General features: G+C 38.5%; 1 protein-coding gene across 7 annotated transcripts in view; it reads left to right on the top strand.

The window, feature by feature from the left end:
• The window catches only part of CDK14 (cyclin dependent kinase 14), a 599181-nt gene that overhangs the window by 313142 nt on the left and 268163 nt on the right, over positions 1-17876 (top strand). For all 7 annotated transcript variants that reach the window (XR_008296846.1, XM_027071858.2, XM_027071854.2 and 4 more), the window contains one exon: positions 11087-11210. Coding sequence is in view for 6 of the 7 variants with exons in the window: in XM_027071858.2 (XP_026927659.1) it covers positions 11087-11210 (124 nt within the window). In the remaining variant the exon portion in view is untranslated. The remainder of the gene's footprint in view (positions 1-11086; positions 11211-17876) is intronic.

The raw sequence follows: 17876 nt of genomic DNA, 5'->3' as shown, positions 1-17876 counted from the left end.
CAGAGATGTTAAACTTGGTCCCCAGAAGGCAAAAAAAGTATGTGAACTAAATGTCTTTGTAAGAACTGGTTCTATACCATAAGACATAGGGTCCATTGCTAATAGTTCTAATAAGCTTTCTGTAAGCCCCGAGAGACTCTAGACATTCCTCAAAGAAAGTTGACCCATGACAATCTATAAGATGTTCACTGTGCTTAGTCTCACATTAAGTGGAACCACAGATATTAAATAATGCATGCGTTTCAGACCATTCACAAAACCTAATGACTGTAAACATTGAGATAAAGAACATCTGGGATTGGAGGAGGGGAAGATGGCGGCGTAGGAGGATGCTGGGCTCACCGCGTCCTGCTGATCACTTAGATTCCACCTACACCTGCCTAAATAACCCAGAAAACCGCCAGAAGACTAGCAGAACAGAGTCTCTGGAGCCAAGTGCAGATGAGAGTCCCACTGAAGAGCGTAGGAAGGGCAGAGAGGCGGTGCGCGCTGCCCGGACTGGCGGGAGGGAGCGGGGCAGAAGGGCGGCCCGCCGGCCAAGCAGAGCCCCCGAGTCTGGCTTGCAAAAGCAGAGGGGCCGGACAGAGTGTGTTCCTACAGCAAGAGGGACTTGACATCTGGAAGGTTATAAGCTAACAGCTCTGCTCAGAGAGCAGGAAGGCTGGAGGACAATGGGAGGGAGAGTTGCTGAGCCCCAGGATGACAGAGCTCAGGTTGGCAGGGAACAAAGGCGCTCGCCAGCGCCATCTCCCTCGCCCATCCCCCAGCCAAAATCCCAAAGGGAACCAGTTCCTGCCAGAGAACTTGCTCGCTCTGCGCAAACACCCAACGCTGTGCTTCTGCGGAGCCACCCCTCCGGCAGCGGGTCTGACTCCCTCCCGCTGCCACAGGGCCCCTCCTGAAGTGGATCACCTAAGGAGAAGCGAGCTAAGCCTGCCCCTCCTGCCCCCATGCACCTTGCCCATCCACCCCAGCTAATACGCCAGATCCCCAGCACCACAAGCCTGGCAGTGTGCAAGTAGCCCAGACGGGCCATGCCACCCCACAGTGAATCCCACCCCTAGGAGAGGGGAAGAGAAGGTACACACCAGTCTGACTGTGGCCCCAGCGGTGGGCTGGGGGCAGACATCAGGTCTGACTGCGCCCCGCCCACCAACGCAAGTTATTCAAGACAGCACAGGGGAAGTGCTCTGCAGGTCCTCACCACGCCAGGGACATTCCAAAATGACCAAACGGAAGAATTCCCCTCAAAAGAATCTCCAGGAAATAACAACAGCTAATGAACTGATCAAAAAGGATTTAAACAATATAACAGAAAGTGAATTTAGAATAATAGTCATAAAATTAATCTCTGGGCTTGAAAACAGTATAGAGGACAGCAGAGAATCTATTGCTACAGAAATCAAAGGACTAAGGGACAGTCAGGAGGAGCTAAAAATTGCTATAAATGAACTGCAAAATAAAATGGAAATGACCACAGCTCGGATTGAAGAGGCAGAGGAGAGAATAGGTGAACTGGAAGAAAAAATTATGGAAAAAGAGGAAGCTGAGAAAAAGAGAGATAAAAAAATCCAGGAGCATGAGGGGAAAATTAGAGAAATAAGTGATGCACTAAAGAGAAATAATCTACACATAATTGGTATTCCAAAGGAGGAAGAGAGAGGGAAAGGTGCTGAAGGTGCACTTGAAGAAATAATAGCTGAGAACTTCCCGGATCTGGGGAAGGAAAAAGGCATTGAAATCCAAGAGGCACAGAGAACTCCCTTCAGACATAACTTGAATCGATCTTCTGCACGACATATCATAGTGAAACTGGCAAAATACAAGGATAAAGAGAAAATTCTGAGCAGCTAGGGATAAACGTGCTCTAACATATAAAGGGAGACCTATAAGACTAGTGATGGATCTCTCTACTGAAACTTGGCAGGCCAGAAAGAATTGGCACTTGATCTTCAGTGTGCTAAACAGAAAAAATATGCAGCCGAGAATCCTTTATCCAGCAAGTCTGTCATTTAGAATAGAAGGAGAGATAAAGGTCTTCCCAAACAAACAAAAACTGAAGGAATTCATCACCACTAAACCAGCCCTCCAAGAGATCCTAAGGGGGATCCTGTGAGACAAAGTACCAGAGATATCACTACAAGCATGAAACCTACAGACATCACAATGACTCTAAACCCATATCTTTCTATAATAACACTGAATGTAAATGGACTAAATGCACCAACCAAAAGACATAGGGTATCAGAATGGATAAAAAACAAGACCCATCTATTTGCTGTTACAAGAGACTCATTTTAGACCTGAGGACACCTTCAGATTGAAAGTGAGGGGATGGAGAACTATTTATCATGCTACTGGAAGTCAAAAGAGAGCTGGAGTAGCCATACTTATATCAGACAAACTAGACTTTAAATTAAATTCTTTAACAAGAGATGAAGAAGGGCATTATATAATAATTACAGGGTCTATCCATCAGGAAGAGCTAACAATTATAAATATCTATGCGCCGAATATGGGAGCCCCCAAATATAATAAACAATTACTCACAAACATAAGCAACCTTATTGGTAAGAACGTGGTAATTGTAGGGGACTTTAACACCCCACTTACAACAATGAATAGATCATCTAGACATACGGTCAATAAAGAAACAAGGGCCCTGAATGATACATTGGATCAGATGGACTTGACAGATGTATTATAAGTCTGCATCCCAAAGCAACATTCTTCTCGAGTGCACATGGAACATTCTCCAAGATAGATCACATACTGGGTCACAAAACAGCCCTTCATAAGTATACAAGAATTGAGATCATACCATGCTTACTTTCAGACCACAATGCTATGAACTTGAAATCAACCACAGGAAAATTCTGGAAAACCTCCAAAAGCATGGAGGTTAAAGAACGCCCTACTAAAGAATGAGTAGGTCAACCAGGCAATTAGAGAAGAAATTAAAAAATATATGGAAACAAATGAAAATGAAAATACAACAATCCAAACGCTTTGGGATGCAGTGAAGGCAGTCCTGAGAGGAAAATACATTGCAATCCAGGCCTATCTCAAGAAACAAGAAAAATCCCAAATACAAAATCTAACAGCACACCTAAAGGAAATAGAAGCAGAGCAGCAAAGACACCCCAAACCCAGCAGAAGAAGAGAAATAATAAAGATTAGAGCAGAAATAAACAATATAGAATATAAAAAAACTGTAGAGCAGATCAATGAAACTAAGAGTTGGTTTTTTGAAAAAATAAACAAAATTGATAAACCTCTAGCCAGGCTTCTCAAAAAGAAAAGGGAGATGACCCAAATAGATAAAATCATGAATGAAAATGGAATGATTACAACCAATCCTTCAGAGATACAAGCAATTATCAGGGAATACTATGAAAAATTATATGCCAACAAACTGGACAACCTGGAAGAAATGGACAAATTCCTAAACACCCACACACTTCCAAAACTCAATGAGGAGGAAATAGAAAGCTTGAACAGACCCATAACCAGCGAAGAAATTGAATCGGTTATCAAAAATCTCCCAACACATAAGACTCCAGGACCAGAGGGCTTCCCAGGAGAGTTCTACCAGACGTTTAAAGCAGAGATAATACCTATCCTTCTCAAGCTATTCCAAAAAATGGAAAGGGAAGGAAAACTTCCAGACTCATTCTATGAAGCCAGTATTACTTTGATTCCTAAACCAGACAGAGACCCAGTAAAAAGAACTACAGTCCAATATCCCTGATGAATATGGATGCAAAAATTCTCAATAAGATACTAGCAAATCAAATTCAACAGCATATAAACAGAATTATTCACCATGATCAAGTGGGATTCATTCCTGGGATGCAGGGCTGGTTCAACATTTGCAAATCAATCAACGTGATACATCACATTAATAAAAGAAAAGATAAGAACCATATGATCCTGTCAATCGATGCAGAAAAGGCATTTGACAAAATTCAGCATCCTTTCTTAATAAAAACCCTCGAGAAAGTCGGGATGGAAGGAACATACTTAAAGATCATAAAAGCCATTTATGAAAAGCCCACAGCTAACATCATCCTCAATGGGGAAAAACTGAGAGCTTTTTCCCTGAGATCAGGAACATGACAGGGATGTCCACTCTCACTGCTATTGTTTATCATAGTGTTGGAAGTTCTAGCATCAGCATCCAGACAACAAAAGGAAATCAAAGGCATCAAAATTGGCAAAGACGAAGTTAAGCTTTCACTTTTTGCAGATGACATGATATTATACATGGAAAATCCGATAGACTCCACCAGAAGTCTGCTAGAACTGATACATGAATTTAGCAAAGTGGCAGGATACAAAATCAATGTACAGAAATCAGTTGCATTCTTATACACTAATAATGAAGCAACAGAAAGACAAATAAAGAAACTGATCCCATTCACAATTGCACCAAGAAGCATAAAATACCTAGGGATAAATCTAACCAAAGATGTAAAAGATCTGTATGCTGAAAACTATAGAAAGCTTATGAAGGAAATTGAAGAAGATACAAAGAAATGGAAAAACATTCCCTGCTCATGGATTGGAAGAATAAATATTGTCAAAATGTCAATACTACCCAAAGCTATCTACACATTCAATGCAATCCCAATCAAAATTGCACCAGCATTCTTCTCGAAACTAGAACAAGCCATCCTAAAATTCATATGGAACCACAAAAGGCCCCAAATAGCCAAAGTAATTTTGAAGAAGACCAAAGCAGGAGGCATCACAATCCCAGACTTTAGCCTCTACTACAAAGCTGTCATCATCAAGACAGCCTGGTACTGGCACAAAAACAGACACATAGACCAATGGAATAGAATAGATACCCCAGAACTAGACCCACAAACGTATGGCCAACTCATCTTTGACAAACCAGGAAAGAACATCCAATGGAAAAAAGACAGTCTCTTTAACAAATGGTGCTGGGAGAACTGGACAGCAACATGCAGAAGGTTGAAACCAGACCACTGTCTCACACCATTCACAAAAATAAACTCAAAATGGATAAAGGACCTGAATGTGAGACAGGAAACCATCAAAACCCTAGAGGAGAAAGCAGGAAAAGACCTCTCTGACCTCAGCCGTAGCAATTTCTTACTTGACACATCCCCAAAGGCAAGGGAATTAAAAGCAAAAATGAACTACTGGGACCTTATGAAGATAAAAACCTTCTGCACAGCAAAGGAAATAACCAACAATACTAAAAGGCAACCAACGGAATGGGAAAAGATATTTGCAAATGACATTTTGGATAAAGGGCTAGTATCCAAAATCTATAAAGAGCTCACCAAACTCCACACCCGAAAAACAAATAACCCAGTGAAGAAATGGGCAGAAAACATGAATAGACACTTCTCTAAAGAAGACATCCAGATGGCCAACAGGCACATGAAAAGATGGTAAACATCGCTCCTCATCAGGGAAATACAAATCAAAACCACACTCAGATATCACCTCACGACAGTTAGAGTGGCCAAAATGAACAAATCAGGAGACTATAGATGCTGGCGAGGATGTAGAGAAATGGGAACCCTCTTGCAGTGTTGGTGGGAATGCAAAGTGGTGCAGCCACTCTGGAAAACAGTGTGGAGGTTCCTCAAAAATTAAAAATAGACCTACCCTATGACCGAGCAGTAGCACTGCTAGGAATTTACCCAAGCGATACAGGAGTACTGATGCATAGGGGCACTTATACCCCAATGTTTATAGCAGCACTCTCAACAATAGCCAAATTATGGAAAGAGCCTAAATGTCCATCAACTGATGAATGGATAAAGAAATTGTGGTTTACATACACAATGGAGTACTACGTGGCAATGAGAAAGAATGAAATATGGCCCTTTGTATCAACGTGGATGGAACTGGAGCGTGTTATGCTAAGTGAAATAAGCCATACAGAGAAAGACAGATACCGTATGTTTTCACTCTTATGTGGATCCTGAGAAACTTAACAGAAACCCATGGGGGAGGGGAAGGAAAAAAAAAAAAAGAGGTTAGAGTGGGAGAGAGCCAAAGCATAGGAGACTCTTAAAAACTGAGAACAAACTGAGGGTTGGTGGGGTGTGGGAGGGAGCGGAGGGTGGGTGGTGGGTATTGAGGAGGGCACCTTTTGGGATGAGTACTGGGTGTTGTATGGAAACCAATTTGACAATAAATTTCAAAAAAAAAAAAAACATCTGATCACACATCTTTAGACTTTGAAAGATGGGGGTGGGGAGTATAAATCTTGTTGCTCACTGCCAGCGCCAGGAATTCTTCTGAGTAATAAAACATATCGAGCCCAATAATGTGTCCTTTTTCCTGACTTAAAAAGTTTTGATAAAAAGCCTATCTTGTTTGTTTTTTGTTTTTGTTTTTGTTTTTTTACCTGCTTAAACCCTAAAGAGTTCCATAAGGGAATGGATGAAGTATTCGAAGTATTCCTGAGAAGTATATACCATGGCACTGAGAATATGAGCTGTTTCCTGCTGGGGATGACAAGACAACTGAGCTATAGATAGATCTGCTGCTGGCAGAAGTGTCCCTGTTCATCAGATCATTGCTATTTAAGGCATTTTCCCATTGGGGTTTGTACTGCAGAAAGTGAACATATTCAAACTAGAGTATAAATCCTCAGTGATCATATTGAAGAATTTGGAGGAATCCTTTTATAAAGTTGAAGAGAATATCCTGAGGTGACAAAGTATTCTTAGGAAGGCCTTATGGCTACTACATAGAAAGATGGGAAGAGAGTTTCACATCTGTTGGTAATACTTATCAACTTCAGTACCTAAAGTTATGTTATTAATTGCTGAGAGGAGTTTAAATAGCAGAAACAAATCTAGGAATCATATGCTCATTACATAATATGCTAATTGAGACTTCTACAAACTTGGGTTCACTTATTAAAGCACCTTCATTATATTGGGCATATGTCTGTATTCATCCATGCATTTACCAAGCATCAACCTCATTTAAGATGAGGAGGTGTAATGGAAAGTTCACAGGCGCTGTGTGATGGTTTGGATGATTTTGAGTAAGTTTCTTGTGCATTTAGAGCTACGGCTTTCTTATTTAAGAGAAAAGAAAAAATACAGGATTATTGATGAAAAGGATTAAATGTTATATGCAAGAGTGCTTGAAACAGCTTTTAAACGAGAATTTGCCCTCAATTATTATTAGGCCCCTTCTTTTTGGTATCTGAGATTCCATCCACATTTACCAAGTTTTATTAGCAAATACCCACAATGACTTTTACTCTTTGGTGGTCCTCCTTCTTCTCACAGTGTCCTCTGGTTTTCAAAATGATCAAGTGTAGCTTATTGTGCAATGATTTATACAATCAAGTCAAGTGGCTTTCTCAAAAATTTATGTGGTGAAGTTAGGTATTTGCCTGCTTGCCTAACGGAAGAGATTCCCTAACATGTGAATTCTCAAGACATTTCCAAAGAGCATAGCCTTGTGTTTAACTGAGCATGGCCACTGCTACCCACAGCCTTCCCCTGGCTGGCAGTGCCTACTCTCTTAAGCCCATTAAGTTATGGACTTTTAACCCATATTTTTCTAATGTTTTTAGTGAAGTCTGCTGTGGTCCCTATTGCCACCATTACTTTTGTGATGGTGAGTTGGTAGGTTTATGGTTTCATATATTATCTTTTCATTTATATGGGTTTTTCTTCTTAATTTATCTAGTGACCTGCTTGCTTGGTCGTTTCACCTTGTGCATCTAGTGACTGTTCAATTTGATTTCCTATTAAAATTTTATGTGTGATGAATTCTCTTTTCAGAGTGACAAGTTTCCTGTGATTTATCCCTTCCATAGCCTGCTATTCATATTATGGCAGGATTAATTCTACTTTTTTTTTTTTTTAATTTTAGCTAGACCCTCCCTCCTCTGTGCCTATGGTACACTCAGTTTGCTTTACTGTTGCAGTGCAGACTTAACTTTAAGTGGTAGCCATCTGTTTATGTGTCTCTCATACCTAGTGGGTTGTGAACTTCTGGAGTCCAGGGACTACATCTAATACCTTATTCATCTTTGCATCCCTCTTGCTTGACAGCACCTGACATGGCACAGGGTTGGCCCTTAGTAAATCCTGAATGAATTTATTCTATGGAGATTTATTCTGACTTAACTTGTGCATTGCTCAAAGAGCTAAAATATGTTTGGGGCTATAACAATGTTTGAGGCGGTTATGTCATGTCTGGGCTTAGTTTATCATGTACACAATTGTAATTGGAGTGTTGCATCCTTCCCTGACACCAGTTTTCTTAATCTCCTTTAATATGATATTCCATTTTTTAAAAAAATTTTTTTTCAATGTTTATTTATTTTTGGGACAGAGAGAGACAGAGCATGAACGGGGGAGGGGCAGAGAGAGAGGGAGACACAGAATCGGAAACAGGCTCCAGGCTCTGAGCCATCAGCCCAGAGCCCGACGCGGGGCTCGAACCCACGGACCACGAGATTGTGACCTGGCTGAAGTCGGACACTTAACCGACTGCGCCACCCAGGCGCCCCTGATATTCCATTTTAATAGCTTCCATATTAGCATGAGGATTATATATTTTCACTAATTAGTAAAGGTATTAAAAGAAGAGCCCTTTGGGACTGCCTGATTTACCCACTTCTACACTTAGCATCTAGAAAACCCCGTTGCATGGTTTCCTGTCCATTGTTTTTGTATATGCTTCATCCAGATCTCTCTACATTCAGTTCTGTATTCACATTGCTGGTATAGGAGTGTCACCTGTGTCCCCAGGTTAGGAGGATGGTTAAAGCACACAGTCTGGGAGGCAGGAAAATACCGTATACTGTAGACACAGGCAAAGGCTGCCCCTGAAGCACAGAGGGGGAGCACCTTACATGCACCTGTAGAGGGAGTGAAGGCCTGGGGAGGTGGTCAAGGAGGAGCAGTTCTTGAGGTGAGACTTAAGAAATGCATGGAGAATAACAGACAAAGGGGAAAGGGAGCTTTTTTGTCAGAAGAGAGGCAGGAATAAAGGTAAAGGTTTGAAGAACAGTGTGCTCAGAGTGTGGGGTTGGGCAAGATTGCTTGAAATCAAGGAGCATGGAGTGATGACTCCTGGGCACCCCGCTGTAGCCAGCCTTGAAGGCTGTGCTATTATACACCCAGACCTCATTCTGTCAGTGGGAGGAAGCAGCTTCTATGCCAACATTTTGCCTACCTGTGTTGATTTCTGGCCAAGATTCCTATAGTGAAGTGGTTAAGATTGTGGACTTTGGAATCAAACTGCCTGGGTTTGAGTCCTGGCTCCAGCACTTATTGCTGTACAACTTTGAGAAACTGTGCTTAGTTTCCTCATCACTAATACAGAAATAATAGTAGTACCTCTTTCACTAGAATTGTTGCAGCGATTAAATGAGGTTGTATTCTATGATACATACATAGAATGGCACCTGGTACTTGCTCTCTGTTAAATTAAAACTCATTGCCACAGTTAAATGGACAATCACATTCTGGTAAGTGTCTAGTAGGCCCCTAAGGTCAGTTAGCACCTTGCGGAAGGCCAAACTTCCTTTTTAAAATCAGTTTATTTTTGAAATCAAATGTATTTGTTATGTGGCCTGCTTTTGCCTTTTTGTTTAAAGCTTTTGAAAACACAAAGTAACTTTATTTGCTCACTTTCTCCCTTGTAAAACTGAGAGTATGGATTTTCTTCAAAATTGAAAGCATTAGGCTTCAGGATGCAGGGGTTATTAGGAGTGAAAAGTGAAGCTGGAAGCTGCTGGTGATGGTGTTACATCTTTCCATCTGCTACACAGGAAGGGTTGAGAGGAGGAGTCTAGAGAGATGTTTGCTTCCTGAGGTTCTCGAGCCACTAATTCAATCTAGGCTAACACAGAACAGACTTTTCCCTTCTGATGCTTAGATTCTGGAAAGACTGATCGTAGGCCTTCACTGCTCCATAGCATATGTCATCAATACAAAGATACTGAAATGAATTTGTCTCACTGTGATTTCAAGGTATCCACCCTGTAAAAAATATACCTGGCTTTTCTAGCCCCCAGTTAGGTGGAAAATATTCCAGAAATGCTAGCTTCCAGGGGCTCTCAAGGAGTTGCCAATCCTTTCCATTTAAATATTCTGGAATCCTTCTATCATCAATCTTTGACAACTAACTCATTTAAAATTTCCCTGAGACAGCTTTTTGTTACTAGCTAAATATATAGACTGGAATACCATTTTTATTTTTGTTTTAAAAGAGCAGTTTTTAAAAACTAGAAATTATTAGGATTATTTGTTAGGTGAGTTATTTTAAAATATTTCCTTTTTCATAAATAGGATTTTGGTAACCCTCGCAAATCACATTTTGTTATTATCAAAGTAGAAACATTTGATGTGATCCAGTGTGAAACCAGTTTTTAAAATTATTTCCTACAAAAGTATTGCTCTTGAATTCTTGGTTTCTCTGTTTTCTGTTTCCTTAGGATAGGTCTGCTTTGTAATTAGTGAAGGTGCATGTCTGTCTTTAGGCAACAGCCTAATCTCTATGGCCATATGTGCAAAAGCAGTATAATTACAATGTAGTATTAATTGGGCCATGTGACTTTCGCTTTAATTATTTGAAATTATCTTATCTTTCCATTGCTTAAAGCATGTCAGTGGGTGAATCATTGGATAACATGTTTATGTCATTTTTGTAGAATTAAATATGTGCACATTTACATAAACTAGGTAAAAAATTCTACATCTTTTGATAATGTTATGGATAGATCTTTTTCTCTGTCTCAAGCATCAATATAAGCCTGAGGAAATCAGATGTTACAAAGAATTGATTCTTTACATTTTGCTTAATTCATAGAGTGCCGATTGGATTCTCGATTTCTGGCTGAGGAGGGTATCACTCTGGGTTGACATAAGTTGGTAGCAATTTTCAGATTTACTTGTTAACGAATTAGAGATTCCCATACTTTTATGCATGTTCTCTAAATAATTTGGGTAGGAAATTTAGTGATCGGTACCCATTTTTACTAAATACAAGTAGTTGGCAGACTGTGTAGAAACTGGCATTTATCTGTGTTCAGATTTTAACTTTTGTCTCCCTGTTTTTTCAGTTGTTTTTATTTCAGTTGCTGCGAGGGCTGTCTTACATCCACCAGCGTTATATTTTGCACAGAGACCTGAAACCACAGAACCTTCTGATCAGTGACACGGGGGAGTTAAAGCTGGCAGATTTCGGTAGGAAAGCAGTAAATTACCAGTCTATTTTGTCACACTGTAAGAATGCCAGGCATATGGTGGCACTCCATTTGTTTAGGTGTGCTTCTATCATTATAGATCATGGTAAAATTTTATCAGGAGTGAAGGAATTTTTTTTTTTATGATCAACATCATGCTTAGTGGATTTTTAAAACATTCACACTGCTTTTTAGAGTCTTGAATAATCATAAACATAAATCAGATCTCATATATTTCCAAAGGAGAAGGCAGTAAAATTTTGAGCATAAACTATATTAAAAGAAATCTATTTTTTTTTCATTTTTTCTTATAAAAATGTCAAACACATTCAAAAGTAGAAGGATAGTATAAGGACCCCTCATTACCCATCACCCAGCTTCAACAATTATCAATATATTGTCAGACCTGAAGAAACCTAAATTTAAGCCTCTGGACTTTGGCGGGGGGCATTCCAAAATATATTCAGTAGTATATGTTGCCCTACAGTTTTAATAATTTAAAAATCTAGGGCCAGTGTTAAGCTTTCCACAAATGACTGTTTCAAGATTTCTCAATAATTTTATAAAAGTAGACACAGATTCTGATTTAAAAGCTGTGGTTTTAAGTCATTATAAGTCATCCCTTCCTTAAAGTTTTAAGCTTGGTCTCTTGCAGTTTAGAAGCCTTCTCCAAACTCTGTGTTGAGCACACAAAAGGGAGCAGAACCTTTGTGTCATCCATGCTGGCTCCCCTCCCTTCATCAAGGGTGACATTCCTGCGTTACCCTGGCTCTGTCACAGCAGAGAGGGTGCTGAGTTGATTCCCGGCACCAGGGGATGCTGATGACAGCATGATATGTTGACAGTGCATTGCCTCAATTATTTTTGAATACATATTCTGATTAGAAATTTGTTCCATTAAGAGTGGAATGGAAATATTACCCTCAGGACATAAACATGCCTGAGGTTGAAATATACACTTTTGCTGAAAAATGATTATCTTTTCCCACCCCACCTTTCGATAAATAAAAGAGCAAGAAATGTTTATTTCTTATTTCAAGGTTAGTAGACCATTCAGTACCTTTGGAACAAATCTACTCTGTTGGGTTTTATATATCCTTTCCTTCTAAAATTGAAATAGAACAAAAGTTAGTATTTAACGAGTGATATATTGCACAACTGTCATTTATCTTCATCTAGTTGGTAGAAATGATAAAACTCCGCGTGTGTATGTGTGTGTGTGTGTGTGTGTGTGTGTGTGTGTGTGTGGTTTATTGCCAAATTTTAGCATCAAAATAATAAATGTTCAATGCAGTTTCATACTCCAGATATAAAGTGGCCAGATGTAAAGGCTTTCTATTACGGAGTAGAAAACAATGGGAGAGTTGGTGGGTCGAGGAGAGATTTGTAGTTCCTCAAATTTAGAGTTATTGGATTTGCTGTAAACATATTTTGTAGTTTATCAATGTCAGTGAATTAATAAGGATTTATAGTGATTTTCTTCTGGTGTGTTAATATACTATAAGGTATATGTTGGAGTATGAAATTGCATTGAACATTTAAGTCTATTGAACATAGTTTTCCTGTATATTTATAAAACACATTTTACAAAGTTGATTTAGTCTGTATAATTAAGGGTATAATGATTATATGTAAGTGCTTACTGGGTATTATTTTTGAATTTTATGACAATGTTTTTATTATAACTGTCAGGTAAGTTCATCTTAAAAGATTCTTATGGATCTTTAAAATGGACATTTTATAATATCAGATTAAGAAATAAATTGAAATGCAATTTTGAACAATTTAGAAAGTGACTTAGAAAATTAGGAAATTTAGGGATGCTCAAAGCAAGCATTAATATTTTCATTTTCTCTTTTCCAAGTACTTTTCCCCTCATCCTCTGCACTTTTCTTTCTCAAAACATATTGTTTTGTAAACAATTTTCACCTATGAAATATGTCGTGAACATTTTCTCATGTTATTAAATGTGAAAAACTCATTTATAACAGCTTAGGTCTTAGATTTTTCCTTTAATGGCCAAAACCTAGTCTCTTTCTTCAGTCCCTTATCATTGAACATTATAGTGCTTGCTACATTTCACTGTTGGGTGCAGTCCTGTGCTGAACATGTTTATAGGCTTGTAGGAAGCCACGTGTGGTGCAGTTGCAGTGTTGAGTATTCTAAAGCACTTGAATCTTTGTACCAGACTGCTCTGCAGAAAGGTTGTGCCGTGCAGCACCTCACCTCGGTGTCACTGATTCAGTCTCCTTGCCAGGAACACACACTTGGCGTGCATCCTGTGTGCAAAGTGTAATGAGCGAGACTCAGCCACCAACTGACAATTTCCCCCCAATTAATTGTGCATTATTTTTGTCTTTTAACTTAAGACATACAATTAACTGTGATTTACTGCACTTGGGCACGTGTTTATGTCTGAGATGAAGGAAGCACAGTAAAAACTGTGGAGAAGCTAGGCAGTCAAAATGGGATGCTTCCAGGCACAGAACAATTAGAAACACTAGGCCTTCATTCAGACTTTGATGTATAAAGAGCTTTAGAAGCAGTTCCTTTGTCCTAACTTTTTTTTTTCCTATGTGAAAATTGATTAAACGAGACAAATGAAATCTGAATATAGGTCCTATATTGTAAATACTATTTTTATTAGAAGAAATACTTGGCATAGGTGGGGGGGGGGACACTGAAATTTATTGAATTTATTCTGTGCACTAGACACTTAGAAATTTTTGTTTTATTCTCTTCAACCTAGTATGGTATAGTAACATATTTTTGAGAGAGACCTGAACAGAGAGGTAACTAATTGCAAAACTGGGATTCAGAAGCTTGATTCATAGCCTTCAGTCTCAGGTAGCCCCAAGGTCTTCTTTGTATTTATACATATAGATCCTTTACCTTAAAGAGCTGCCTATTTTTCTAGTAAATTACTGATCGATATATGTACATAGATCAATAATTCTAGCAAACTATTATATATATTTTCTCTATACAACAAATATGACACCCAGGCTGTAATAGAAATAGATTGCACTGATATTAAAAAGAAAGCACATTACATGGTTTAAAGAACACTTTGTCATTTGACGAATTCAGTAGTAACAAGTGAGGTCAGCAATAGTATTGAAGAGATTTTACTTGCTGGACAAAGTAAACCAGACAATCATGTATTTGTAGACCCATTCAGATTTAAGTGGATTGTAATTCTGAAGTCCAGCTACACACAAAAAATGCTGTGTCTACTTTTTCTTGTTAGCAAAGTTGTATCTAAGTGTTTATCTGGGCCTTGTTTTCTATATGCATTTTGAATGAGTAAATTATACATGATTTAGAATCACTATGGCTTTCCTAATGCAGAAGTTTGTCCTGCCCATATAAATAAAATAATAAAATTGTATAGATTTCTAAATTTCTAAAAAAAAGTTCATCTTTCCATTACCTATATGAAAAAAATATTTCAAATCTCTCATCCAACCTGTGTCTTCACCACCTTGTGCTCTGCGCCTCTGGTGGTACAACCAAACCGCAAACCCATTCACACATCAGAGAGCCTCTTTGACTCCATCTTTCCCTTTGCATGGAATACTCTTCTTCCTGTTTGCCACGTGGCTATCTCTTTCTAATCAAACAGATCATAGATCATATATCACCTATTTATAAAGAGGCCACCTTTCTAAAAATAGAACCTTTCCCATTACTATCATCCAGTTTAACTTCTTCAATAGCACTTATAGTGCACTGAAATTATTTTATTTGTGTATCTGTTTCGTTTTTTTTATCCACTACTTGATTTAAGTTCTGTAAGGTCATGGACTCAGCTTGTCTTTATCACTCTTATCTGTGTTATGTCTATAACCACACTTAACACATAGTAGGCCCTCAGTAATTATTGGTTGCATGAATTAAAAATATGCGTGACTAAATAGAGTATTAGTGTGAAGATTTGCTTTGGTAAACCAGCAGTTTACGAACTAATATTCTCTTCATCAGTGCTTTCTTGGCTGGGCATAGTCAAAAGTTAAATGAGTTTGATAGTATTGGAGCCTCAGGATTGCTTTGAAGCTCTTACACATAGGCCCTACATACCCACTTGCATTTACTATGTTTGTAACCTTGGACTGCAGAAATAAGTCACTGAGTGAGTGTAAAACATACACAAAAAGGTGTGTAAGATTTGAAGTTCCTACTCTGTAGGCCTTAAGTGGTCGTCTAGTTACACTGTTGTTGAGGGCAAAATGTACTGATTATTGAATTAGGGGAGCAGGCTCTGTCTATAACTAGCCTGTGACTTTCAAGAAGTCATTTATTCCTTCTGGTCCTTAGGCTCCTCAACTGAAAAATAAGAGCATTGAACAGGTACTTTCCAAGATCCTTTCCTGTGCTGTTTTTTTTTTTTTTTATGTTGTTCATTTCTGAAATTATTAATTTATTTTCTAATAACCAGATATTTGCTCGTGATTAAAAATCAGTCAATTGAATCTGGAATCAGTGTTACACCATCCTCCCTTGAATCTAATATTTTTATTCTATCTTCTGGAAATTCCAATAGATGAGAGCCACACTTTTATAATATGCACTGAGATCACATTAAAAGAAAATTATTGAAGTATGACAAGTAAATGCATAAATAAATTCACCGAGAAATTGATGTTCATTTGCAGTATAATAGTATGAAACTTAAGGGTGTATTTCCATGTAAATGAGATTAAAACAAAATAGATGAGTCTGTAGAATTGTGGTTTCCTGCAGTCCCTTCAAGGCGATGATGGTGTCATCCACATTTTCTGGCTAGTCTCCCACTGTTATAAAGGGTCATGCCTAACTACATGGAAAGACAGCTGGGCTGAATTTGCCCCTGTAAAAAAGAAACAGTGAGAACTCTGTAATATAAGCACGTAAGCTTTCACTTATGTTTTTTTACTGGCTTTCCCAACCCAGGAACCATGTTAAACAGCTCTGTGGTTTTAATCAAGTAAAATTGGACAGGTCTCTTTCCCACCAGAGGTCTAAAATACTACCTACCTAGCGTTGGTAGTTTCCCCCTCCAGGCTGTTCCTTGTCTCGATTTAAGAAAGGAAATTATTGTAAATCACATTTTAGATTAATCTGCGGAACACACCAGAGATATAACTCTGCAGAGGCCATGGTCAGTGCAGAGCTTGTTTGTAATGTGCCTCTCAGAATTCACGTAGGGAATAGTTGAAAACAGGAGGAAATCAGCTGCTTTCAGATGCAGAGTAGAGTCTGTCAGTTTGATAAATAGAAAGCCTCTGAATAAATGCCTGTTAGTCCCAAAAGTATAGACCTTTAACTATTTTTTTATCATTAGCATATAAAATTCACCGTGGAAGCCATAGTTACAAATTCAAGGGTAGGTATAACTTAGCCCATTTGTTATGGCCTGTAGGCTTCCATTTTACTGTATCTTTGTTTCAGAATATATTTTCTATTAGCAGAATTAACCATATTTTCCAGTGAGGTGTCACTCTGATTTTAAAAGGCTTTCTCAGCAGTTTAACGCATGAGTAGTTTTAATGCAAAGTTCAGATGCTTGTTTTCATATACATCTGAAAACCGGAGACTATTTTTAGAGCAATTGATGCTGCAGTATGAACCAAAGGAAGATCAGCTTTTCCATAATTTTTCTAGACTTCATTAAAACTCGAAATGAGAATGTGCACATCTAAAATCTATCAAAGAGATGATCAAGATTGCATGTTAGAAATAATTTTGATTGACATGTGAACGAGACAGTTATTTTCCCCAACTCACTCTTTTAAGGATGTGGTTACCCTTTTGAAAAAGAAATGTTGATTTAAAAATTGCCTTCTCTCTGATCATAAAATTCTCATTCAGCTCCATTATTTAAATCTTATTTAACATCCCACTCATCCCTTTGAAAAGTTTTCTGACATTCAAGGGGAATAATGACAATGAGGATAACATTTAATTATATTGTTTTTCTGTTTTGTCCTATCACAATGTAACTTCTCCCTATCACAGGTATGCTAACATGCTACATATTTGAGACAATTTTTTCTCCTTTTAAATAGTCTATATCTTTTAGAGTGGTTTTAGATGCACAGTAAAATTGAGCAGAAAGTATACAGAATTCACATGTACTCCCCATCCCCACAGAGGCATATAGTTATCAACATCCCCCACCAGACTGGTACATTTGTGACCCTTGATGAACCTACGCAGATATGTCAGTATCACCCAGAGTCTATAGTTTACATTAGGGTTACTCTTGGTATCATACATTCTTTGGGTTTTGACAAATTATAATGATGTATTTGCCATTATAGTATCATACAGAAGAGTTTCACTGCCCTAAAAATCCTCTAAAAATCTCATCTATATGGGGTTTTTACAAGCTGTAAATGGGAAGAAGAGGAAATATACGAATTCTAACTCATATGCATATTCTACTCTATGAGACACTATGAGTGTCTATGAGACACTTCTCTGTTCAGTCACCATAAAGCAGATTGAAGCAGTGTGGATGGGGGTTGATTGCTAAGAATGGCAGCTTCCAACTCCATGGAAATGAGGAAATTCAAAAGAGTGCTAGTTCATTCTTAGCCAAATCATGCATGTGGGGTAATGAGACATCTTAAAATGCAGAACAGACTGCTCCAAATTGGGCTGATCATCTCATTCTCCACCATGG

This window comes from Acinonyx jubatus, chromosome A2 (genome assembly GCF_027475565.1).
Source record: "Acinonyx jubatus isolate Ajub_Pintada_27869175 chromosome A2, VMU_Ajub_asm_v1.0, whole genome shotgun sequence".
In the NCBI taxonomy this organism is placed as follows: Eukaryota; Metazoa; Chordata; class Mammalia; order Carnivora; family Felidae; genus Acinonyx; species Acinonyx jubatus.
Note: the sequence above shows the minus strand (reverse complement) of the source record. Positions and strands in the feature narration are given on the sequence as shown.